Source organism: Anabas testudineus, chromosome 2 (assembly GCF_900324465.2).
Source record: "Anabas testudineus chromosome 2, fAnaTes1.2, whole genome shotgun sequence".
NCBI classification, from domain to species: domain Eukaryota; kingdom Metazoa; phylum Chordata; class Actinopteri; order Anabantiformes; family Anabantidae; genus Anabas; species Anabas testudineus.
In genome coordinates, this window is record NC_046611.1 from 10,801,228 (window position 1) to 10,828,994 (window position 27,767).

The following is a 27,767-nucleotide window of genomic DNA, read 5'->3' on the forward strand; positions in this document are numbered from 1 at the left end:
GTGTTGAATGGAGGACAGAGAGGTGTGTGTGTGTGTGTGTGTGTGGAGATCCGGGAGGCTGAGCTCCTCAGTTGCCTTAGCAGCAGCTTCATTCCTCCACAGTCGCTCTTCAGTCCGCTGCCATCAGCGCTGCTCGGCGTTTCACGGAACTCCGTTCACGACTTCATCAATTTAGCGTCCACACTTTGACAGTGAGACATTCAGCGTTTCCTGAACTCAACTTTGGGCTTTTTCCAAGTTTTTTTTTTTTTTTTTTTTTACATCGCCCATATTTCGGCAGCAGCAGCAAGTTGATTCCTGCGCGACTTCAGGTTCACACAGGCGTGATAAAACTCCCAGTAGTCGCCCAGGTCTCCAGAGAGGATGGCTCTGCGGGCGGCGAACGGGAGCTCGGCGGAGGTGACTGCGGGCTGTGTGGAGCGGGGGAACCTCAGCCTGGAAGTGACCGACTATAACATCAGCTGCACGAACAGGTCCGTGTTGACCAGACCGGCCAGCAGAGCCAGTGGTAAGATGTCATCCTCTCCTCTTCTCTCCTCTCCATCAAGCTGGCTGCCATGAATCATCCAAGCTGAGGTGTTAAACTGTATTTATACTTCAGATGGTGTCAGAGTGGTTCCAACACCTCATCCAAACATAGGGTTAATTAACAATCAAGGTGTTTATAAGGTCCATTATTGTTTTTTTTTTTTTTTATACAGGTAATCAGGATTGTAAATGTGTGCCTGTGGGTCTTATGGTGCTAGTAAATATTCCCTAAAAATAAAATCACCAACCTCCTGGTAGAGAAGATGCAGTTCGTCTTTATTGCAGCTTCATACAGTTGTATTTTTTCTAATTAAAAAGTGCCAGACTTGTAATTTCATCACAGATACTAAACACTAAATAAATGTGCTGCAGCCGTTGACCCATCACTGATTCTCCAGTTTTAATACTCCCTGTTGTTGTGCTGGAGACTGATTAGCAATCAGATGTTTTGCTTAAATCAACTTCCTCAGCCTCATCAGTCAATCACCAAGCAGTCCAATTTACTGCGGGTCGTCTCTGCATCAATAATACCACAATCAGAATGAGCACGCATTGATGGGCTGTGCAGTTTAATACACAATGTTTTTTGTATTTATTGCTTATAATTCTCAAAATGCTGAGGAGATTAAATCCCACAGTAGAGGAGATAAGGCTCCAGAGCATGCTATGGGGACACCAGTGGCTGATTAGAAAAATGAGGTCTGAACGTGGGCGAGAGTTCTTTCAAAAATGTTCCCCCCTTGCTTCTGCTGCGGTATTGAGAAAATTTCAAATCCTTCCCCACTAAATAATTCACAGCTCTTTTGCTTCTGCACTGCATTACTTTTATTGACCTTGTGCAGGAGGAAAGCCAGCACTATAGGTTTAACTACCCAGAGAGCAATCAAGCGCTGTGGGGTGTGCTCAGTGTTTGACCAAGAGAAATGTCCTGCAGACAGATTGTTGCCTCCATCTCGTTCCCTCCTTGACGCCCGAGGTGACACGATCCACTTTTATTTACCTCAGTCCTCAGGGGATCTATTACTTCTCTGCTGTCTCCCAAAGCCTGATTGTTGATTTGTGACACTTCAGGGCTGGGACAAGACACTAAAGCCACACCCCACCACTTGTGGAACCACTGCTCTCTGAGTTAATGAATTGGAGACTTTGCCCTTTGCTTAAAAAAACATATTAATACTGTCAAAAATCATGTTAACAGTTTCTTAAAAAATGGGTTTCTTTTTTGGTTGTGATGAGGAAAAATATGCAGAAATAATATTTTATGCTAGAATCTAATAAAAAACACACTGGACTTGATACTTAAGAAATAATCCAATGATTTTTTATGTTTAGAGAAACAATAGCAGCAGTTTTATTGCAATAGCCAAAAACAATAAAGCAATTTTTATAAACTTTTTCATATACAGGGCTTAAATAATCAATTCACAGATGTTATCATTGATTATTAATTTGCAGGTTATGTTGTCGATTGATTTGTTAGTACAGTTGGATATGTTAGTATAAAATGCACTAAAAATGCTAATTTTGCAACTTTAAATGATGCAGATATTCAGAAATCAGCTTAGATTAACACAACAACTACATTTATTGTGATTCCAGAACCACAGTTTTAGGTTTTCAGCATTATCAAGCAATCTGGTGATAGTTTGTATAGTTGTTGTCTGTATGTCTGTGGGTAAGCTGCCAACAAAAACTGCTAATAACTAATTCAGCACTTCTACTTTAAGGATACCACTTTGCCAAAATGTGGGAGGGCACAACAAAATCTTGCTTTAGATATATGTATGTACAGGAATAGAAACGACTGTGGCAGTTAGAGATAGCCCCGACCATTTGTCATTGTTTGTATGAAAGTCTATGTATAACTATTTTTAGTTTGCATTAATTTAGTCAATTGCTTTATCACATGCAAAATGAAATATTTTGGGAAGTAACACCTTTTTATGTTTTTATTACAATTCTTTCCTTAGATTGTTTAAAAGAAAAACATTATAAACATTATAACTAGGCTGTAAGCTACTTAAATAAGCTCTGTTCTCTAAAAGCAAATATAAATGTAATTCATGTAGAATTCAAACTCAGAAAAAATACAGGAAATTACAATGTAATCGAATGTCATCTTTATTTATATGTTAATTCTGGAGAAATAGATTGGTTTGTTTCCTCTCTTCTGCAGATGTAAAACTTAAAATGAAACAAACAGCCTCATAATAACCACCCAGGGATCAGACGGGGCCCTGCTTATGTGGAACAACAGCTTTAGTTGCACCTTGGCTCTGGCCAGACACTCCCCATTCACCTCTGATTCAAAGTGGCACTTTGCTGAACTCACCCTGTCCTTCTGAGTGCATGTGAGATAAGTTATCACGAAGTGGATCTAATAAGCATTGAATGAACACTGTTTTATTTTTCAGAGAGAAACCAACCAGTTGCCCCAGGGTCTGAGTTAAAAAAAAAAAAGAGAGAGAGGGAACAGAGACAGACAGGGAGACTTGTTACTGCAGAGAAGCCGTGCACTGCATGCTCAGTAATAGCGTGTGTGTGTGTGTGTGTGTGTAGTTTGGGGCTCAGGAGTTTCCACTATCTAATCAATTTCTACAACAACGTGTCTTATAGAAGAAATTAGCCTCTTGTTCCCTTTGGTTATATACATGATGATGTAGCCTGTCATAACACAATCACAGCAATCAGATGAAATAATCTGAAAGAATTTGAAGCGACCTGGTGAGGCAGAGCTAACTGCACGCACACGCAACCAAATATTTGGAGCATCCTTCTTAGTGATAATGAGCCACTGCCTCTAGTGCACAATCCAATCGGCAGAATCTTCTGTGTTGGTATAGATTTAATAAGGAAACTCAATCAGCGATTATAAGGTTAATAAACGTTCATCTCTGCAGCTCACTCCATGAAAACGGGAGGTATATCATAGATCATGAGGCTGTACGGTGATGCCTCTGGAGTATGAAATCACTGATTAAGATCCACTCCAACATGTGCAGCACTTCTTCAACCATGCAATGGCCGTATTGATCTGTAATGCCCTGCTCCTGCACACTGGCTTAATTAACTCGCTATAACAGTGGAGTGGTGGGAGGCAGAGCTGCAGTTTTATGGGATTGCCTCGTATCAGACTTAATACTTATGAAGGTGGGCTAATTTCACCTTTGGTCACGTGACTCACTAGTGTAAGTGACAAAGCAAAAACAGCCCTGTGTAACCACCAAGCATGACAGAGGCAATTAATAATCCTGGAATATACGAGATTGATTTTCACTCTGTGAACTCTTAACCCTGTAGAGTTTAAGCTCTCTGTCATCCTTGGTAAGTCCAATTAGTAATTGATCTTAGGAAACGCTGGTGCCGTGCTGTTGGTATTGTTTATGCAGTTATTTATGGAAATCAAGTGGAAAACGCTGCAGCTGAATGTTTAATTTGATGTAGATATCCCCCAAGATGCAGCTCTTCTAAAAGCTACAAGATGGTGGTTTCAATGAGATAAGACTGAAGTGAAAAGGAAAACGTCACTTCTTTATGAAACAAAATGTGTTTATTGAAGTAAAAGAATCTTTTTTGGGTATACATTGCTAGGAGACAGTGAGGAATGTTGGCAATTTTTCTAAGCAACAGGCCACTTTAGAGAAACAAAATTTAATAAGACTGATCATTAATTTACCCATTAAGTGTTTTATCAGCTCACTTAGCTTCATTTGAACGAGCTGTAATTGATTTTCCAGTCAGTTTGATTTGACGGGGCTTGTTTAGCAGCTGAATGGAACCAAACCTTCCAATGTGAACAATGCATATGTTTCTAAATAGTTTGTGTAATGCAGTTAGGATTGAGAGGAGATGAACTTTGAAGAAGAAATTACTTATTACTCTGCATTTACTTTAAAGTAAAACGTTAAAATGGCAAGCACACGCAGTCAGCTTTAGCATGTTCAGGAACTAGGAAATCAAAACTCAAATAGGTAAATTGTCACCTTGAAAATGCTTACACTGTTTTCTTTATTGTGCCTGATGCTGAATCACTTAGGTGCTATTTTTATTGTCCCTGGAACAATGTGATATTGAATTTGGAGCCCTGGCGAAGGCTTACTCTGGATTTCTAACACAAAACGGAATGACTGTATGTTAAATAGAATGTGGTTTAATAATTATTTTATTTAAGTTATCATGTTTTAATAATTTTAGGAAGTACAAAAAGTAATTTGAATAAAAAATAAATTAATTTGCCTGCAGGGGAAAATGGTTATATATCAAAATTGAAAGGTGGCCATTGGAGAAATGGTGAAACTAGTGTAATGGGTAATTTACACTGAAAGCCTTCCTGCAGAGAAGGTTTAAGGTCTGACTTACGGCACACCTAAAGTCTGTCAAAGCAGGTTCGAGCCAGAGACACTTAGGCTGTGATCAAAAGTAATCAACTCATTTGTGCACTGGGTTTAATATTTTGCCTGACAGTGTGGCGTTGTTAGTGTCTTTATTTAGTGCAGCATAGTGTCTTAGTGTCTTAGTGCAGCATCAAGAATAGTCAGCACAGAGGAATATGGATTCTGTGGGAACATGAAATACAGTTTGCAGTCAGCCTGTGTTTGTAGAGACAGCAGAGTGGACAGGGATTTACATTTACATTTAGTTATTTGGCAGACGCTTTTATCCAAAGCGACTTACAAGTGAGGTACAAAGAAAGCTAAATATCTAAGCCAAGGAGACGAACTTTAAAGTAAAAAGCTTTAGGAAGAGCTGTTTCATGGGGTATAAGTGCTAGGTTTTTTAAAGGTTTTTTTCATTTAAGTGCAGAGAAAGGTTCGGAAGAGTCCTTTTTTTTAGCAGGTTTGTGAAAATTGAGCTTGAGGCTGCTGAGCAAGCAGAGGTGGGTAGTTTGTTCCACCATCGTGGAACCACAGAGCTGAAATGGTTTGCCCGGGATCTTTTGAGGTGAGGTGAGGTGAGATGAGGTGAGGTGAGGGGACCACAAGACGCTGTTTGCTTGCAGAGCGCAGTGAGCGAGAGGGATTGTAGACCTGGATGAGGCCAGTGCTGTTGAGTTGTCCATTTTGTAGTTGGGGGGCCAGGGGTTTGAACCTGGTGCAGCAGCTACAGGAAGTCAGAAGAGAGGCAGTGTAGTGATTCTCAGATTTTATCTTTAAGTAGACATGAGCTCACACATGTGATGTGCCATCAGTCTTATTGCCCAGTATTATTGAAGGGTTTCTTCACAAGCTACAATATTCAGTTTAGTATCTTAAAAGATGGTGATGAAGGTGGGAAAGGAGGAATTAATAGAATCAAAACATACCTGTCTGACTAAACCTTATGGGTAAGTGAATATGTGCAATATGCAACGAACAAGCTCTTTTTCAACTTCCAAAACTTCCACAGTAGTATGAGATCAGTGTTCTCTCATGGGAAGTCATGGTGGAAAGACTAAATGAGTTGAATTGTGCTGACTCTTAACAGCAAGTCGGCTCATTAAAATACAAAGACGTCGTCCTGCATGTTGAGCACTATGCTAAGTTCCTGTCAGACGATTCATTCTCCACCATGTTTTAAGTAATACTGTGTGGTCATGTGTGGCGTATAGAGCTAAAAGGAGCCCGTAGGTTACATTAAGTGGGGATGTACAAACACCATCCACATACCTGACACAAGCTAAAATCAGTGTTGGCATTCAGTGATCGCGCTTTAACTCCGTGATTGATTTGAACATGAAGAAGAGGTTGAAAGCTCGCTGTCCTGAGCTCTATCTTTTGATTGAATCTTTCAGGGAACAAGACATGCTGTCAACTCTGTGAACGTACCTCTACCATTTGAAAAGAGACAGCGTCTGCTTAGCCGTCACAGCAGCAGAAGAATGATAGGGATATCTAGAGCTAGTAAGTGCTCTGTGAAGTAAGATGGTGATGTATTATTACTGTGGACACAAATCAGGCATTAGAAGCAACCTTCCGCTCTAAGGAAACATTCATAACAAGTATGTCCGTAGTGGTCTATTCACAATGTGGAGTGTTTACTAGTCGAGAGTGAAATGACTCTAAACTCAGCCATTAATTGTTATGAGGAAACAAATGTTGACATCTAATAAAAAACTTGGAAAGCTTATTGGAAAAAAATGAATCAAGTGCAAACACAGTGTGGTCGGATTTGAACTGAGCCATGTTTCCTCTTGAGCTGTTTCACAGATGGACACTGTTAGATGTAAACAGCAGCCGGTCATCATTCATACAGTAGGTAGAGTTACAGAGATCGGAATCTGATTTGTTTTAAATTGATCTTATTGCCAAAATGATCAAATCTATGCACTGTGGATTTACCAACTTTATTATATATGTTACAATGACCATAATCAACTTATCTTTAATTTAGCCATTTCTCTACTGTCAGTGAGAGATAATGTTGCCATTTAGGAAAATGCCCTACAGAAAATTGATAGATATTTTTTAATCATGCAATAACATTTATCGAGTTTATTACCAAAATGCTTTTACTTTCTCTTCTTCACACAAACTGACAATACTGATAAATTTAAAATGATGATGTGCTGGTGAATTTTGGTGGAAAATACCAACAAAACTATTTGTAATTATGTACAATGTCTGGAGCTTTCGATAGCATCCCACTGTGTTTAGCAATAGATAATGAAAAAAGATTGTCCTTAAACAGAGGATAAAGGGTTACGACAGGTGTTGTGATCTCTCATACGGCCACCTGTTATGAAAACTGATGACTACTGACAACGCTCCATCTGCTAAAACAGAATTCAGTAAAGAACCTGTTAATATCTCGGATGTATTTAAATATGAACTGTTAGTTTTGAGACTCGGGGCAATTGCGAAGACTGTTTTACTTATTTTATAAAAAATGCACAGTTCATTAGACAAAACCACATCAATTTTAGGATCAGTCATTAGTTTGAGTTTGAATACCGAGTGGTGTACGTCTTCCTCTTAATCGTGTTTGAGAAAAGTGACTTAGTTGCTGACTCCCACAAGTTTAGGTCTCATTTCCTGACTCATGTCTGCTGCTTCACAGGTTCATTTCCAAAGGGCTTTCTTCTCACTTGTAATTAGGAGTAACATCAGATTTGGACAGAGCTGACAGTCATTTCTAACAAATTGGTCCATTTCATCATCTCACAGGGGCCTGGTGTGAAATATAGCCCCATGGCAACGCTGTGATTAAAAGGATGGTTCATAACTTTGGCTGTTTTTCTACAAGCATATCACCTCTAAGATTATTCCTGCTCCTTATTAATGGTCTTTTTTATGTATTATAATGAGATCCTCTGCTATCAATCAAGTCATAAAAAAATACTCATCTTACTCCACAGCCGTCAATGAATGTAAAGGCTTTTGTTATAAAAGTAGTGATAATCCTCGCTTAAAGATAAACCAGAGTGAAGGGATTTGATAAATCAGTAATGGTCCCTGAGGGGAAACATAATTACTGCTTGCATTGCAGCATCAAGAACAGAGCGAACAGAGGTTAAATAAACAGGCATGACCCGAACATACTGTATGTAGAAGTGTTGATGTCTCAACTCTAAGCTCAGTTTCTCAAGCTGCTTTTACGACTGAAATGTTCTAAGTCCACAGCTCCTGCTGTATATGAGCATCTCTGAGGTTAATGCCAGCCTTTTATCTGCAATGTATTTATAGATGCCTGTGGATTTGAACACCGCTGTCACGCTTGAGGGAGTCAGAGGAACCAAAGTGAATTGTCCTGCAGTCGCGAGGCTCTCGGGAGCCAACATACCGCTGGTGCTCAATGAATAGATAATTCCATTTTCACTCGGCTGGATCGCACAAAATCTAACACAATAGAAGCTGCTGAACCAGTGGGAGCTCCCTGCTTGGTGTTTGTGTTGCAAGTCTCACAAGTTAGTGCTGATTATGCATATCTCACATAACTCTGGTCAAAGTTGTCACCTGTGTGTCTTGACTGACTCAAACAGGGTGGATGTTGTGTATGTTAACGTGATTGTGGTGTCAGTCATCAGCTGATGAAATTGCTCTCAAGCTCATCGTAAGGATTATTTTATCAAAAGAATAATTCATACATGCAGTTGAGGGCAGTTCGACCCCTCATGTGGAAGACGTGATTAATGTGCATCCTGCGGTGTCAAGGTTTCAAATCTAATCCTCGCTCTCTAGTTCCTCAGCAGATTATTCAAGAAATGCAAAATTATAACTTGCTATTGATGTGACTTTCAAATAAACTACAGTTTTTCTACATACACAATGTTTGGTAGAGTGTGGGAGAATAAACAGAGAGAAAGAACTCCCTAAATGTATTAGTTAGTTAGTTTCATTTAAATGGACAACATGCTTTCCTAAACCTTACTATTAAATTTTAAAGATAGTAAAATAGTAATATCACACACTAAAGAGAGGACTCAGGCACAATAACGAAATAGTAACATGAAATAAAGATGCAAATGGTAATTTTTAAAAAGGTAGCAGCAAACTCACTAATATCAGTAATATTATGTAATATTATATTATGTATAATGTAACAGTGATACGTTTACTAATGTTAGCCGTCATACTGTTCAGACCAAACTAGACTGACGTATCTCTGCTAAATCTTAAAACAAAGAGCAACAGCAAGCCAGCTTGTAGTCAGCTACCAAATATAAAATGATAAAAATGAATTTAACCACTACGTGTAACATTTACACAGGACTGTTTGTGCCCTGGCTGCACTCCTCATGAAGAGAGATTGGATGTGGTGCCTTCAAGGTGAAGTGTGTCGCGCTGTCTGCAGGCTCTGCTGCAGACCTTTAGACTTCTCCTCTCGCTGTCTTTAATCAGAGGACTCAGTCAGTGCAGCACATGGCCGGCCCCGACCTTGTCCTGTCAGATACTCTAATTCTCAAACAGACTCGATGTGACAGGCCGGTGTGAGTGAAGGGAGCATCCCAGAAACCCTCTGGCTGGGCCATTCTGTACCCACTGATGCTCAACTGTGGGCAGCTCTGAAAAAATGAAACCATGTGAAATATGCTCATTTTATTCCAAGACTTAAAGCCCTGGTTCACTGCAGTTACACACAGTGCAGCTAAAAATATATTTGCACTGTTACTAAGCATATATACATATGTAATCATAGAAATAGTATATTTGGGCACAGGGATGAATGGATAATGAAGCAGTGGAGCCCTGGGCACAGACATGTAAAAGGCTCCTTTATGGTTGTTTTTACACCACTTTGTGAGTTGTTTCTCATCTTGTAGTAATTTTGTGTCTCAGCGTAGTTGTTCTTTGTTGATGTTTTGTATCTTATTTTAGTTTTGCATCTCCCTGTAGATGTCTGCAGGTATTTATTTGATGCTTCATCTTGGATGCATTGTGTTTTTGGTGTGTTTTTCTTTCATTGACTTTCCAACAAGTCGCTTTGCTTTGTGATCATTTTGTGTCTGTTTTTTGTCTCTTTACTGGTTTTTGTCGTCGTCCGTGTCTGTTTTTGGTCACTGTCTCATCACTTCATAAGAGAGCTGTTTAATTTGGGGCTTGTTGAGCTGTATCCCCAGGTGAGCCACCTGACACATTGGATTCAGCACTGATGAATGTTTTCTTCTTCATCCATTTCTTCTCTTTCAGCATTATTTTAGTTATTAGGGTGAAAAGGAAAATATTGACACTAGCACAAGTTAAGCTGTTGATTATGCTAAGTTATTCAGTCTTGGAATAGACTTAGGTGTTGTTTATGCGCCCTCAGTCTTATTTCCCAGGTGGACAACCTGATGCCATCTGTTCATGTGTTGTTATTTTGTTTTCACTTCACATTTTTTATTATTTGCTTTCTATTTTATCATTTCATCTGTCATTCAATATATGGTTTGCACGAATGATTACAAGAAGTACACAGATGCAGAAAGTGTTGCTGGTTGATTTGTCAATTAGCCAGATCAATTACTGTCTTCTTCTACTTCTTCTTTGTCCCATTAATGGCGGTGCACTTTGTAATTCACTTGTACAAATCTGTTTCCTTCCTGTACTGTAATTGATCAGCTGAGATGTGTACAAAAAGAGATTTTATAAATGATGTCCTGTCTGTGTCTCTGTCAGAGATGGACTCACTGCGTATCCTGCTCTACTCGCTCATCTTCCTGCTCAGTGTCTTTGGCAACCTGCTGATCATCGTGGTGCTGATACTGAACAAGCGCATGCGAACCGTCACCAACTCCTTCCTGCTGTCGCTGGCGGTCAGCGACCTGATGATGGCCATCTTCTGCATGCCTTTCACCCTCATTCCCAACATCTTGGAGGACTTCATCTTCGGTGCCGCCATGTGCAAGATCGTCACCTACTTTATGGGTGAGGATGAATTGTTTCATTTCAATCTTCAGCTGGAAGACGACGTTTAGAAACAGAAAATTCAGTTAGCGTGAGCCACCGGGTGACATCATCTGCATTAAGAAACTCCTCCAGATGACATTTTAATAAAAGGAAGGAGAGGGAAGTTTAATACCATTCAGAATGTGTTAATGTCATGCAGAATCTATTCAGCTGCCCCCCCCCTGTTTCCAGCCTTTATGCTAAGCTATGCACAGACACAAACAGGTGTCTATTTAAATTAGTATCTGCAGTGGATGTAGTGTCAGGCTGTAAACGTCCTCACAAATATGTTTTTCTTCCTGTAACTTTAAGAAAGTTCTGCTTCATTTACTGTATGTTGATTTCTTAATACTTGGGCTTAATACTAAGCTTTTACTTGGAGATGGGACGCTGCACTCAGTTGGATGACTGTACAAGCCCATTATTTCCAAAATCATACACAAGACGCTACCGTCATGCTAAACAAAACTGACAGTAACAACGGAGAAATTAAATGAATCTGATATTTTATATAAGACTCAGCTGGTCATTCTGGCTGGGTTAATGGGTGTTTTATTATTCTAGCATAAAAATCTGGCCTCTCTCTGTGTCTGGCAGCTGATCAGAAAACGGTGCTCCAGCTTTAGAATCCTGCCTGAAAATTGCTCAATCTCTAACAAGAGGCTGTCTTTCAGAGAGGTTTTCTCTGGGCTTCATTTTGCCTGTCAGAAGGTAACCATCATGCTGAAAGTGCTCGAACAGTCACACATCTTCAGGAGTGTGACTTAGCGATGAGCTGGCTCCCATCAGGCCAGAGTCAAGGTGCCACGTGAGGCTTGAGTCAGACTGGAGCACATGAGACTGCAAAGAAACTGAGATCCGCTGCAGTACTTTTTCTCTTCACTTCACTTTGAGCTTTGAATGTCTGAGAAGAGTTATTGAATGGTGAGGTCTACAATCCCATTATTGTCTCAGAAATGTGATGCACCATCTGTGAGAGCAGGCCTGCTGAATCTCCTTTTCAATTACTGGACTCTCTGAGCTGTGATAAGAAGGAGAGGGGCAGCAAGGCCAGACACCACAGACTTTAAATACAAACCTCTTGTTATTTGTCTGCTTTGTCTTATTTACTTATTATTATATACTTATTATTTCCGTCAAGGTAAAGACTCCAGATTAGGTTAATGAATGACTGAGAAAGGATGAATCACTAAACCACGTGAATTTCAGGCTTTTATTAAGCAGTGAATAATGACTGGACGTTCTTCACTGCTGATGTGATATTACTTCCTGTTGTTACTGCAAAACCTGCAGCAGCTTTTTATTTCCTCTGCACAGTATATACAATGATTAAGAATTTCATTAGGCTGCGTTTTAATTAACGCATTATTCATTTCAGATATGACCAAGCCTTCACAATAGTCCCACCAGGAAATAGCCGATTAACATAAAAAAAAATCATGTCTGATTCGCTTAATTCGACTTGATCCGGTTCAGTGGTGACCACAGTTGCTTTAGAAATGCTCTATTTACTAGAATCACCTGAGTGAATTTACAACGTTTGTGTCAAACAGGATGTTTTCAGTTAACTTATTCAGTTTGCTTTGGTGCACATCTAGTGTGCAAGAAGTGCATTTCTTGTCCATCAAATGCTTTTTAGGATTCAGCATCAATACGTACTGTACCAGCGCTTAAGTGCATCATTATGTAGTTCATTGAGATTGAATGAGTTGTTTGCTTGTGTGTAGTACTTTTGAGTCATCATGTGTATGCAGGTGTTGTATGACTTCCTGTTGCCACACTTTGACCAGAGATGAATGATGTGAGGGAAAATGCCCACCTTGAAACATCCGCATCCACATGTATGAACCAGTATCCGTCAAAGCTCCCCCGAGTGATCTCCCACAAGTGAGGCCCTCTATCAGCCCAAATGAATCAATACGCATGGTCTTTGCGACTATCCTCTGCCATTGATTTTGCAGCAAACCTGCTCGACAGACTCATCTAACCTTCGCAAACTCATCTGTTAGCACACGCCCATTAGACATATAATACCCCATCCATCCTTCTATTCACCCATTCACTCGGGCACCCATCCATCTAACCCTGGCTCGATAACCATGTGAATCATAGCCCCTGCACTGTTTCAGTGGCAGTTATGAGATTGATGTTGTAATATTCTTGGTGTGTGCATTTCTGTATGTGTGCAGGCTTCAATCACATCTATGCATCCATGTTTGTGTTTTTGTTGTTGGTTGTAAGATGCAATTACCAACCAACTTAGCATCTCAGTCTGTCAGCTGCCCCCGAGGCCCCGTTAGTGTAATGTATTAGAATTTGGGTTTTTGTGGTTTCCAGCAAACTTCAAGGGCATCTGACATCTATAACACTGTTAATGCCATTTGTAAAATTTGTTATGCCTTCAGGCCTCTTTAGGGGAAACTGCACCAGCAAATTATGCAAGAGCTAAGAATTAACAGGAGTCATTTTCAGCTGAGGAATGTAAATCTTCTCTCCCAGGTTGAGGTGTGCTGAGAGATACTCGACTGCAACTTTCACAGTTTCCCTCAAAAGCCAGTTATCAGGCACAGGACTACTGTGAGTGTTTCAAGTTTAATGAACAAGAAAAAGGATTAGAGCTTGTTCATCCCCAAATAAAGAAGATAGAGCGCAGGTGGAAAATGTGAGCATTTGGTCGGTTTGTTGACTGGTAATTAACTTGGAAGCACCTTGTCCAGACTCCCTGCAAAATCTCCTCTACTCAAACATTAGCCTCTCCGGACAGGAAATGTCAGGGAGTGAAGCTTTGATCAGCGAGGCTGTTGGAAAACTCGACTAGAATGGACTTACAGAAGCGAAAACGGAGACACAGGAGACATGCGTGTGAAGGAAAACTCTCTTATCTGTTTAATGTAGAAAATCTTCTATGAGTAGCTGACTGTACTTTATTACTTGATGTTTAAATATATGTAAAATTCAGTAGAGGCCAGAATGCATGCTAGATGCTTTTGATCATTTTACAAATTAAATTAGAATTCACATGAAGGAGAAAATGCTCTTAATGCATTGTTGAATCTTTAGTATCCATGTGTGTAAGAGTGTAATGGTATTTTGATGCTTGATAGCCTGGGCTGGAGGCACTATGTTTATGGGCTGTACGTTTCGCACCTCAATTCTTGTGCACACAATATTTAAGGAACCTCATCCTCATCTTCAGCCGATCCTTGTTCGCTGATATGTCAAGAATGAGGGAATTTCTTTAAATTTGCCACCATGCCCGCTTGATCTCATCCATAAACCTGTGAGAGTCTGCACAGATGCCTGTAAACTACGATGTCATTAAGTAGCAGAGGGATACAACTGCAATATGGTAATTAAAGTGTATTTTACTGCACCGAGAGTTTCTGTTTTGTTTCATAACTCTCTGGTAGAGGCCAAACTAATTGGTTCATGGGTGTTTCAGATGTGAGATCAGTGTTTGCTTCCCCTGGCAGCAATAAAACAAATAATCAACTGGACCTCAGCTCAAATGTGGAAAGGAAAAGAGAATTGATGAATTTGGATGTAGTGTTTCTGGATAAGAATCTAATCCCTCAGACAAGAAGCTCAATTTCTTTGAACTGTCTTCGACTACCTGTGACAATGTCATCAATTCAAATCACAGCAGTGTCAGTGATATAAATCACCTGGAAATGCACTTCCTGTCAATATGAATGTTCAACCCACTTTCCAAGCCGTGAGTCTTTATAATTGTAGGGTTTGAAAACATCACTCAGTTTAACCCGCTGCTCTATTTCATACAGGCTTCACCCTCTACTGAGCTACTCGTCTTCATGTATCCATGCACTGAAAAATTGCATAGTAGGAAGTGTTCCAAAAATAATGAGACAGTTTTACCTCTGACATCTACTCGTGCAGTCTTCATGACTGTGCCATTTCTTCTTTGCCAAAAATACCAGCGTCTCCCTATTCAGGATTTCAAAGTAAATGAACTGAACGCCACAGTTCGACGTTTTGGAAATACGCTTTCCTGCTTTATGAGAGTTAGATGACAAGACTGAGAAGATTATTGCCACTTTTTGGTAACTATAGGGCTACAGTTAGTAGCTAGGTTAGGTTAGCTTTGTATAGCACCTTGAAATAGACTAAAAGCATCTTTAACCTCTTAGGACCTGTCGTACACATGCGTGTACATCACATGTTGGGTTCTTGTGCGTTCTAGCTGATCACAACTGATACACAGCCTTTCACAAATAGGTGTGTAAAGAAAAGGGCATGGCTAGTTTTAATGAAAATTTTTTTGAATGTGTTATAATTTGATGTTGTAAGCATATGATGTCTTCCTGAAACTGTTTGTGAAAAGATGATGGTTAGTTTTTATACTTGTCAGGTTCCAATGAGCCCAAAAAGCTAAGAGAAATAAAAAATGCATATCAAATTAGAGCTCAGGTCTTAAGAGGTAAATATTGAGTAATATGTTGTTTAATCCATAAAAATTTGAAAAAAAAGTGTGAAAATATCAAATGACTGTTTACCACGGGTATTTCTAATCTAATTCTTGGAGCAGAAACTTCATCTTTCCAGTATGCAGCATTTGTAACATGAGCATTTATATTTATTTAATTAGTAAGCTTTCCAGCCGTTTGAAGGTAGATTTTGATGCATTTAGAAAGAGCCGGGCTAGCTGGTTCCCCATCTTTCCAATCCTAATGCTAAACTAACCTAACAGTCTTGTAGTAGTAGCTTCATACTGAATTTACAAGACAAACTTGAAAGTGTTGTTGATTTTCTCAGCAAGAAAGCTTTTCAAGTTTTTTCCTGAATGTTAAACGGCTTCTTTTAAAGCTTAATTCTGTGTTCTTTGTCCTTTGATTGTTGTTTGGTTTCTAATATTAATTTTATTCATCTTTATTTACCTGCAGTTGTTTTTACTGCTTTCTTAATATTGCCCTTTTTTCCTTTAATCCCACTATTTGTTTACTTTGTAAAACACTTTTTCAAAAGTGCCTTATAAATAATGCACTGCTCATTATTGTTATTGTTCCTTTTGATTACAGCTGGAAAAGAGGAAAATAAGAAGAAAATTCCTCTTTCTGTGTTCCTCATTTTTACAATCAGTATAAGCTGACGCTGTGGCTGGGCATGACCGCCTTCAAGCATCAACAATAGATTCCCCCCCTGTGTGTGATTTGGTCTTTTTCTGTGTCTGTGCTTAGCACTTGAAAGAGACGTGTGGGTGTGAGAGTCGTATTGTGCAAGACTTGTTCAGTCCCTATGCGCTGTTAGGATCTGCGTGTGTAGACTGTTCCACCCACCTCCTTCTGCTGCGCCGGAGCTGGAGGTGGTTATTTTAGTTGACCTATAGTGCACACTGGTCAGCAGTCAGTCAGCACTGTGTCATGGAATGAGTGGGCTGATCTTTACAGCCAAGCTTTACATTATGAGCCTGTAGACAGTGGCTGCTCCTTGTCTGTATTGTAATCAGTACACAATCATGGTCTAGGTTTTGGAGGATGCGAACAGGAAGTGTACACCAATTGGCCACAAGCTGGTGGTTTGACTGTTGTAGTAAACATGGGTCAGCATGGGAAGAATAAAATTCTGTCCATGATTGACAGGTGTAAGAACACACAGTCTAACACAGCTTTCTGTGTAGCTGCAGGTCAGCATGCATCAACACCACCAGGTGCTGTTAATGTTGTGGCTGATTGGATTGCTATGGATTCCGTTGAGCGAGCTGTGAGCTGCAGCCTGTCAGAGATATATTAAGAAAGTGTTTGTCACTTGTTTATCCTGTTTGCTTGTACAGATATGGTTGTGTTGTATGTTATTACTCTTTAAAGGGGTCATATTTTGTTTTTCGTGCATTGATGTTACACGTATAGTTTTGCGAGATTTGGTGCTGAGTTTAAATGTACTCAGAGGCCCCCTGGCGTTTTAACTTAGTACAATATCCCTTCCACTCTCTCAGATGAGGTGCCCCTGCTTTGGGTGCCCCAGATGATCTTTTCCTAAAGACAAAACGACAAAAGAACAATGGATAGTTATGAGCCAGCAACAGACTTTGAGAAATGATTTAATCTGCTCCTGGCACTTCACGGACAGCTGCCCTGGTAAGCAGCATGGTTTTCGACTAGGTTGTTGCTAAAGAAAGGTGCATTTCTTACTGTACCTCGGTGGGTGGAAGAATCAGGAGCAAAGCCAGAAAGTTAAAATATGTAAGTAAGATTTTGTATTGTTTATTTTGTCACATGGCTTTTGAATTAGTCTATGCCAACAGCTGTTCTGTGTGTATCTACCAAGAAGCCCGTTACTTACGAAGCTAAAGAACTAGAGTTACACTATGTGAGTATTTCTCCCCATGTCAGTGCATTAATGGCCCAGAGGTTTTGTTTGATGTAGTATCCTGTCAGGTTTCATGTCAGTGTAGCAGCAATCAAAAAGAATGACCCTTCTCGCAAAGAGCTGAATGTTTTTAATAATGCACAGCAGAGTCTCTCTGAGTGTTCACCGAACATAAAAGGCGTTGATGTTCTGTTTGGTCTCGAGTATCTCTGCACGTCTCCTCTGCTGTTCTTTTAGCACAGGAATGGGATAAAACCGTTCTCTACTTTTATCAGACTCCTCATCAAATCACACACCAAATATCCTCACAGTTTTCTTTCTTCTCTAGGCTGCAGTCCTGATATTTGTAGGTTTTAAAAGTGTTGCACTCAATATAAACTAGTCCTTTAGCTTCTATGAAAAAAGCGTATCACAATACAAAGGAACAAAGATTTTATCAGAGGTTTGCAGGAGAAACCATTATGATACGTTGCTCCTACAGAGGGAGAGGATATATTGGTCTCGATCAAGCTACAGAGCAGTCAACCACTCAAATACCTAATATGGTTCCTCTAAATTGAATTGCTGCATGTTCATATGAGTATGCATAACGACTTCCTCCCTTGAATGATAAGGCAAAGCTACGGTTTAGACAGGATATGTTCTTCTGTTATGGAGGAACAATGAATGGGGATTAATATGTGAAATGGTGGGTTGAGATTCTTGCTTCTTGTTGCAACAGAGGACTAGTGTTGCGGAGGCAGGGGTGGGGGTCTTTTGTAGCTGCTAGTGACACATGGGTGTGGGTTTATTAATTTGTCTCAGCCTACTGTATGCACCAAGTGAGCTTGCTCCCTCTCTGCAGATTATGCATATTCATACATGCAAATACAGCCTGGTCTCTGAAGGAAGTTAACCTTTGTTGAACCCTAGAGAGGCAGCAACTGAGTGAAGGAGGAGGACATGTCCTTAAATGTGATGGATGGTGGTGATGATGATGCAGTAGTTTGGCATTAGTTTGACACTTTTACATTACAAGAACCTCCTAAACAGGTGATTCATTAGCTATCCAATTGTTTTGCAGGTCACTGGTTCAGAAACATTTTTATCAAATTCAAATCCACCCCTCAGCTAAAATATAAGGACATCTAATGACCTTTTCTTTAATAAAAGGCAAACACTCTGTTTTTAATGGCAGACTAATTCATATTTACAGCCTGTACGTACAATCTGAAAATGATCTGCATAATATATTAAATGTTAATAGTCACACACTCTCTCTAATATTTTGTGGGACCGCCCTTTGCTTTGATTATGGCCCTCATTCACTGTGGCATCACTTCAATAAGCTTCTGCAATGTCACAACATTAATTTCTGTCCAGAGCTTCTTCTCCAAGTTTTCTCCAGCACATCCCTAAGGTTCTCAATGGGGTTAAGGTCTGTACTCTGTGGTGGCCAATCCTTGTGTGAAAATTATGTGTCATGCTTCCTGAACCACTCTTTCACAATTTGAGCCTGATGGATCCTGGTATTTCAATCTTTGAATATGCATGTGACATTAGGGAAGAAAAAATCCATTGATGGAATAACCTTTCCATCAATGGATCAATGAATAATTCTTTGGGTTCATAATGTTGCTGAACCTAGACCAACTGCAGCAACCCCAGATCATAGCACTGCCCCCACAGGCTTGTACAGTAGACACTAGACATGATGCATCACTTCACCCACCTCTATTCTTACCCAGATGCTCCCATTACTCTGTAACAGGGTATATCTGGACTCATCAGACCACATGATCTTCTTCCACTGGACAGTTCTTAACCCCAAGCTACTCACTGCATCACTCAGAGTTAAATAACTTTTTGCCAGCTGAAACTTCATGCAGTAATTCTTACCTATTTGCTTAGTTAAATCAAGGCAGTAACTTTTGTTGTTGTTGTTGTTGAATGGTTCAGTTAGCAGCTGCAGCTTTCTGTAACTCATGAGCTACTCCAAATATTGAAGGTCATGAAACAGAACTATTAAGTTGAACCTAGTAAAAACTTAATACACATGAGGGATTTATAGGAAATGATCAAAAAGTTCAACTGAATTTGTAATTTGTAATGATCTCATAGATATCTAATCTCTTATAGCTGCATCACAGCTGGTTAACGTTAGTGCTAATGCTACCTAACAAAACACAGGGTGGCTTGTATTGTGAGGGCACCAGGAGGAAGCTCATAGACTACTCAACATGGACAGGGTTCATCCCCTGGGAAGCATAAATGTGGTTCATAGAATTTGTGTTATTCCTTGTGTAAAAGTGGAAAGTGTTGCTTGGTGATAGTTGTATCTCTATCAACCATCAACTCTCACTCTGCCAGCTTGCTAAGAGTTTCCTCGTCTCTTCTTTCCTGCAGGGATCTCTGTCAGCATCTCCACCTTCAGCCTTGTGGCCATTGCCATTGAGAGGTACAGCGCCATCTGTAACCCGCTCAAGTCCCGTGCTTGGCAGACTCGTTCCCACGCCTACCGCGTAATCGCTGCTACCTGGGTGGTGTCGCTGCTAATCATGGTGCCCTATCCAGTGTTCAGCATTCTCAGGCCTTTCACCAAGACCAACGGTACTGTTGGGCACATGTGTCGCCTGGACTGGCCCAGTGGGCAAGCTGAGCAGACCTGGTAAGTGCAGCTTGGATTGATTCTGGACAGGCCCAAGTATGCATAAATAATAAGCAATACTAACTATAAAAGTAATATTAAAACTAATGTAAAGTGAACTAACTGAAACTCTGCACAGAGTCTGTGAAAACTTTTTAAAGATGTCATCTGCATAACAATAATTTGGTGGACGTGCTTCCACAGCCACGACAGGGATTAGTGAGTAATAGATGAATGGATGGAGTCATTTAATGAACTGAATACAGTCGGATTTAGATTCAGTGTAACTGTGTAATTTACATATGCATTACAACGACAAGGAGCAAGCAGTGTCATTTTTTTTAGCAGTGCAATCAGACCATTTTCTGTTGATTGCTCACAGTTGGAAAACAGATTGCATGCTGATTTGGTCATTTTGATAATATAGTTCAAATTTGATTCATACATTTTGCCCTTTTCTGTCATCAGAGCGGTAAATTGAAACAGGCCAGCTGTTTTGGCTGGTTAACCTGCGTGCTGTAGGTGTGAAAAGTCTGTGATGCTGTATTTGTAGTTGCTGTAAGGAATTACTTAGTATAAAGTGGTTAAAAGAGAGTCAAGGTCCAGTCGCACTAGAAGTTCACACACAGAAGTTGTTGTGCTGAAGCTTGGTGACATGGGAACTACTCGCAGGATTAGTTGATCTGCTACTGGGCATTTTGTTTGTTTTCTCTGCACTGCACCATTTATTTCCCTAGACATTTTCTTCTCTGGATTTCAGCAAGGAGTCATTAATCATTGAACAAGGGGCTCTGCAAGCTAGTTACTGTGTTTACTGTATGTTAATCGGAGAGACTGAACAGTCACTTAGCATTTAGCCTGGTTGCTAATTGCTTTACTTTATGAATTACTCAGATGACACCAATATGTCCAACTCTTTTCTTATGTACGGTAAGTATGTAAGTGTGTTTTCACTCTACCTGCTCTGCAATAATGACGGAGAGGAAGTTGTTGAATTCCTACGATTTTAGGATTGAGCCCCAGGGCAGACGTTGGACAGGTGGTTACAGGTGTGGTGTCTGAAAAATGAATGAGATCATTAGGTGGAAGACTAGAAAAGGTGAACAGACAGCTCCTGTTGAGGCTTAATGAGAGAGAGTTTGAAAAAGATCGGTCTTCTAGTATAGAGGGGGTTGTTCTAAAAGATGGAGTAGCTGAGAAAGAAAGTAGACAGAGAACCTGTAGATGATGTGTCTGCCTTTAATATTGTGCTGCTTTGAGGAGACATGTACCCATTTTGTTGTCATTATGAGTTAACACAATTGTTCCACTCCTCCTGACAGTACGCTGAAAAGGATGGAAGAGTTAAGCTTATGCAAAAAAAATGCTTTCCGAAGACCAGTAGTAGTTGCTTGGTGTTAAACCACACCCCATATAGGTGGATACACAGTGAGATTTTCACAGCTCTGTCCATAAACAGCTTTGCGTCCTGCAGGATGCTGCAATTAAAAAGAAGAAGCTGAACATGACAAAACCCTTGTACATCTTTCTACTTGACAGCCTTTGTGGTCAAACACGAAAGAATTCTCAAAGTCTTCATTGGGAAAGACGAGACAGTGGGAGACCAGTTAATTAGTCTGCTTGGAGAAGAGGACGAGGAGGTGGAAGACAGTCAGAGATGTCAAAAGTCTAGATGTGTCACAGAGTGTGAGGAACTTTCAAGTTTTAATTCACAGTTTTATCTTTGTCCATCGTAACCATCTTTTGAATTACACTGAAGTTAGGTGTTCAAACGCAGACTGCCCCGGAGTGACGCCCTTTTCATCTCCTCTTCATTATATGACCTAATGATGCAGTTAGAGCTCCTGAAGCATCTGATTTTGGACTGAGATCACAGTCTGAGAAGAGTTAATGATAGTGAGCCACATAAGAGCCATAAAATGGTTATTGAAGCCATTTTGTCAAGTCTAACACATATGTAATGATTTCTGGTTATATCTTGATGATTATGCATGGTGAGCATTGACAATTCAAAATTACATAAACCAGGATTTTCCATAAACAAATATTTGCAGTAAAGGTACTCTGGAGAAATAATGATGATTTTCAGTATGTTCAAACTTCGGGATTCTGATCCTCTACAGTACATGTTTACAAGAGAGTGTATTGTTAGACTTCGATTTACAAATGTCTCAGCCACGTTTTATGACCTGACATTAAATTCTGTTTACATAAAGTGACCACTTAACAATAGCTCAGCATTAGAAAATATAATCTGCATCAGTGCTTTGATTCCTGTAATACTTGGATTTAATGTTCAATTTTCACTGACTGATGCTGCTATATTAAAAGTACTGGCCACAATTTATTTATTTAGTGCCAGAATAAAAAATACTGTGTGGTCAGCTGCCTTTTCAGAAAACATCATTATGGCAGATAAATAGACTGGAAAAACAAAAACAAACAAACAAAGAGAAACAAAAAAAACACATTTAGCTTCCTCTATGGTGACCTGAGACTTTAAAGTAGTAAATGTGTTTTGTAGCTTTTCCACCTTGGACTGTACTTTACTTTTTCATATGATGTTTGATTCTTACATATTTGTTCAGACATTGGTAAATAAAAATGAATTATTTTTTACCTTTCAGAGAAGACGACAGTGCCTGCATTCTTCCCTTTCAGACTGCACAACGTCAAACAGAGAAATAGGGAAATTATGTAGCCTGACAGGCAAAATCCAGGGCAGAAAAGTCTGCAGAATGCTTGCTGCCATTTTCTTATGTTTGTTGCTCTGGGCTCCCACCAACTCAGTAAAATAAATAAATATATTTATCAGCTTTTATGTCGAATTAAAAAGGATAAAAAAATACAAGGGATTTGATGTTATGTATGTAATATACTGTAAGGTTAGTCATGTCAGTGTACAGCTCATTCACACAGAGCTACACATAGGCTGCAGCCAGTAGTTTAACAATAAGGTTCTGGTGCCAGTACTGAGGCTGCACACCGTTCTCCACATCAGGTGTCTACAGCAGTGTTGCAGTGTGAATGTGAGGTGCTTAGTAACTCTGATTAATGCTGGAGAAAACATTTTATATATTTTTTTATTATATTGTTGACAAGCAGGGTGAAAATAATTCCCATGTGAAATAGTTAGAATTACAACAAGACACTTGTCTTCATTTATGTTATTATGCAACAAGCGTGGACTGGAGTGAAATGCACTGTAACTAATCAGCAACCAGTAGTTTCTCTTGAGTCTTTTTCTGATTAGGTCTGTTTGTTTAATTTATTTATGCCCGTTGTGTTCAAGAGGGATTTCTGCGTGTACTGCCTTACAACTCCCAGTTGTGTAAACAGCTGTAAAATGTAAAAAGAAGCAAAACAATGTCTCCTGGTTAATGTCAGAGTGTATTTGTAGTCATGTTTGTAGTGAAGAAATATGCAACACATGCTTCATTTCCTTTGATGAATAATCCAAACCAAACACACCTCTCCTGATTGATAATCATGTAGCTTTCGGGTGATGTGAGAACCGTCAGATGTATAAATATTCATCCTTTTTTTATGTGTCATTCTGCTTCAGATCCATCTATCTGGGCTTCCCCCTTGAGGCAAAATAAGCACAAATATCCACCAGCACCCTCTTTCACTATGCTCCCCCACTACATGTTCACTTCCTGACAGCTTTTGTCTTAACAGATTTTCCACGATATCAAACAAACAGCTGATGAGCGGCTCCGACTGAAGCCTCGCTGGAAACGAGGAGTGAAGTGGGGCGGGGGTGCTTGTGCAGAGTTCAGAGGGTTGCCCAGAAAAAAAAATTAGAATATCAGAGAATGAATGAAACCCGCTCTCTTCCTCTCTGCCGTCGCTTTCATCTGCTGAGTGATGTGCACCGCAGATAGTGGTGGTTAAGAAGAGCATTCTCTGAAGGGAAATGCGGCTACAGAAGATTTATTATGATATCAAAGTGACCTCTGTACAGTTTCTTTATCTTATTTATTCACGGCTTAGCCTTTCTAGTTTATCAGTAATCATGCTTGCCCTCCTCCTCGCTTCAGCTCACTTTATTTCATCTCAACAAGCTTTATTCATCTGATTTACCAATAAAATAGTACATTACATTTGCAGTTGGTGCTCATTCATTGTCACTGCGGGTCCATACAAAGCTATACATTGCTAAAGGACCTTCACAGAATACATCCACAGTTATATCTGCAGTCTGATACCGACACAGGTATCAGACTGCAGAGCCCCTTTTGTTCTGTCAGTGTTCTGCTTTGCACTGCACGCAGTTCTCAACTTTCTCTTTGAGGTTTTATCAATCAGGAACTCGAGGGAGCCAAGATTATTATGTTTCTTTGTAAGAAAGAAATGAACATTTATGACCACATGAGTACACAGCCTGAAGCTGCAGAAAATATCTCCAAATGTCACATTACAGCATGTTTAACACTGTTTATTTATCAAATGTAATTTCATACAGCAAATGCCTTCTGAAAACCGAGCTCCTTTCTTTCTGTGGTGATACATACAGTAGTGTGTAACTGTGTGTACTATACAACATGTTATTTTGTGTTTATACAGTATACAATAACACCACGTGTCTATATCCACTGTGTAAATTGACAGCACAGTATGTCAACGGGTCAGTTTGAAAAGGTTGTGTTGAAAATGTTTCCTGACTTAAAGGTGCCACCTTCTTCAAAAACAGACCCCAGTCACTCTGCAAACTAGGGAAACCTAATGTGTGGAAAGATGTGAACGTGAAAGTACATGATGTTTGACTGTAGTTTGTAGATACAAAAACAAATGTCAAAGGGATCAATCATAGTGATGAACGGAGAGAATTATCACCTCAGCTCTACGTAGCATTGTAACATCTTTCAGCTCACAGCTTTGGCTTTCAGGCCGGCAGCTTTAATGCTGCGTTTCACTCTCACCAAAGTTGTTTTCTGTAATAAAAATCTTTGTAAAATATTCCACCTGACCCATTCAAGTAAAAAATGACAAAACCTCTTGACCAGTTGTGCAGCGTAGAAGAAACAACAGGGGTGTACACACATCACAAGACAATATACAGTATAATAATAGTCAACGTAAGTACAGAAATTAGAAATATAGCCCAGTGTACAGAAAGACATTATGACAGCACGAGTGCAATGATGGACTATGTACCTGATTACTTAAGTACACACTATTTTTAGTATTTGCCTCTTTACTACTACTTTACTCTACTTTAAGATGGAAGCATTGCTCTGTTTTACGCGGACTCAGCCCTGTCTAACCTCCACTAGACTTATTTTACTACTGCAGATTACAAAACAGCATTAAAATGTTAAAAACTTGTTAATGATAATGACAGATAAATACATAAACTCACAGCATAGTAGCTGTAAAGTACCAGGAAAACGTAGATGCAAGTAAAATAAATGGTCTGCAAAGCAGCAAGTTCAGTTAAAATGTTTAAATGAATGCAAGCATGGTGTCGTTAAGAATACCCTGATTGGTACAATACAAACATAAAAAAACAAAACAAAAAAGAAACGATAGAGCAAGTGAAGAGGAGGATTAAAACGCCTGCAGGGAGAAGCTGGCCCTGGATGATTGCAGTACCTTTTGCCAGACAGCATGGGGGTAAAAGGGGGCTGCTGGGATATGTCAACCATCTGTGTGGCCTCTAGCTCCGCTCCAACACACGCATAAAGGTGTACGAGGGAAAAAGACACAGAGAATTTTCAGCTTTCAATTGTTAAGTTGCCACTTCACTGCATTATCTTGTTATTGTAGCCAAGAGCTGCAGAGTTTGATGTGTTTGGTTGGGTTTAAGTAGTGACTTTTTCGTACACCTCTCTTCTTCCATTTGCACTATTTTACAGGTATGTGCTGCTGCTGTTCACCCTTTTCTTCATCCCGGGAGTGGTGATGATTACAGCCTACGGTCTGATCTCCAGAGAGCTCTACCGAGGCATTCAGTTTGAGCTGAGCCAGAACAGAGAGACCACTGGTGAGATCCATCATAAATTCAATCCAAACTGCGAAAGGCTTTTTGCTCACATTGATTTAGCTCCTATGGGACATGAAAACATCTATTTCACTTTTTCTAGTACGGGTGAAACTGCAGTGAATTACAATACAAAGACAGTAAACACAAGGATTTATCACAAGTCCAGTAAATATCCATAAAAATTATAACACCTAACACTAAAATCCATAGCTCCTTGTATTTTTTAGCATTTTGGTTTTAATGTTATGCACTTTTTAATAAGGACAAATCAGCATTCTCGGGCAAAGCAGGCAAACAAATATTGCAACATTATCTACAAAGGAAGATTTGTTTGTTTTGCCTCAAGCAGAGAATGACATATTTTGTTGCTACCTACAGGTTCTGCACCTGGTACATCCAAAAATACACTCTTTCCATTGCCTGTGTGGAATTTCTTCATGGCCTTACAGTCAGTATTTTTTAATAGAAAAAATAAAACTCAATCACAAGCAGCATTAATGTGGTCCCTTCAGGTGAATTATAAGTGCTGTTGTAACTGTGTGCATCAGGAGCACCGGTTTCCATGGAGTCCAGTCTTGTGAGTGATTCATCACGGTTGAGATGATCGGAAATAGCCTTCAGTAGTGATGATAATCTGTTAACATTGAATGTTCAATACCACCTTAACTCAAACACCAAGTTGTATAGCAACAATTGTTTAGGCTGATAACCTAACAAGTCAAGAGGCTACAAGATTCAGTTGATGTCCATCATGTCCTAACATGGTAGCTTCACTAAAGTGTCATTGTTATGTGGGTTTTATAAATTTCTTTTTTGTTGGCTGAATTATTCAGTCAAACGGTGTCTTTTGCCAGGTGCCTGGCTGTTGGTGTTATTTGTCTTGTATTTTATTTATTTATTCTAACTAACTCTACAGTATATGAGTAAATTCCCGTTGTGCTAATCAAACAGCCCCAAACTAACATTCTGCCCTGACCCTCCACAGGCCAGAAGAACGGTGTAGGCAGGTCTGCGTCAGGGTTAAATGATGACGATGATGGTTGTTACATCCAAGTGTCTAAAAAGCCCTCGTCTGCCGTGGAGCTTCCCACCCTTTCGGCATCGTCCGCCGCCACCCAGGCCAAGACTGAGCGTGCCCGGAGTAACACCTCAGAGGCCAAGCTGCAGGCGAAGAGGCGAGTCATCCGCATGCTGATGGTGATCGTAGTACTCTTCTTCATCTGCTGGATGCCTCTGTACTCAGCCAACACCTGGAAGGCCTTTGACCTGGTGTCAGCCTCCAGAGCCCTCTCGGGAGCACCCATCTCCTTCATCCACCTCCTATCCTACACCTCTGCCTGCGTCAACCCCATCATTTACTGCTTCATGAACACGCGCTTCCGCAAGGCCCTCCTGTCCACCTTCGCCTGCTGCTGCCGCAACCGGCTGTGCCGCCGGTGCTGGTGGTGCAGGAGGAGGGAGGGAGGAGAAGACGGCATCACCGCCGCCTCCATGGCCACGTCAATGGCCACATCCATGTCCAAGTTCAGCTACACCACTGTCAGCACCACTGCCACCTGCTGAGGCTCGAGGAGAGCTGGGTGGTCGCACCAGTGGCTGTCAGGCAGCAGTTGCTGTGTTCACCATCTGTTTTTTCAATCTTCTGTTTATCACTCTTCATCTAAATATGCTGAGTCATGCGCTGAGTAATATCCCTGCCCTCATTCATGAGGCCTTTTTAAAAGGTCTTGTTCAAATTCTGCGTGCATGATTGCAAAATGTGAGGCGGAGAAGACGCAGTTTCAGTTTAGTGACATTCTTTTTCTTCGGTTTAATTGGCAGCATCCGCTTTGTTGCATCCTGAAGAGAACATCAAGTGCCTGTGCTGCTGCTTGTGTGGCTTTATTTGTCGTAGTCGTTTGTTCACTGGCTAAGACGGACATTTTCAGTTGAAAAGCCTGTGTACATGTAAATACTG

General features: G+C 40.2%; 1 protein-coding gene across 1 annotated transcript; it reads left to right on the forward strand.

Annotated features, from left to right (window-relative positions):
• Positions 1–349: 349 nt before the first annotated feature.
• Positions 350–27,373, forward strand: si:dkey-1h24.2 (7tmA_CCK-BR domain-containing protein). Its single transcript, XM_026363614.1, has 5 exons — positions 350–508; positions 10,602–10,850; positions 19,581–19,842; positions 25,683–25,810; positions 26,796–27,373. Exons 1-5 carry the CDS (start codon positions 364–366, stop codon positions 27,371–27,373), a joined length of 1,362 nt encoding a protein of 453 aa, XP_026219399.1. The 5' UTR covers positions 350–363.
• Positions 27,374–27,767: the final 394 nt, after the last annotated feature.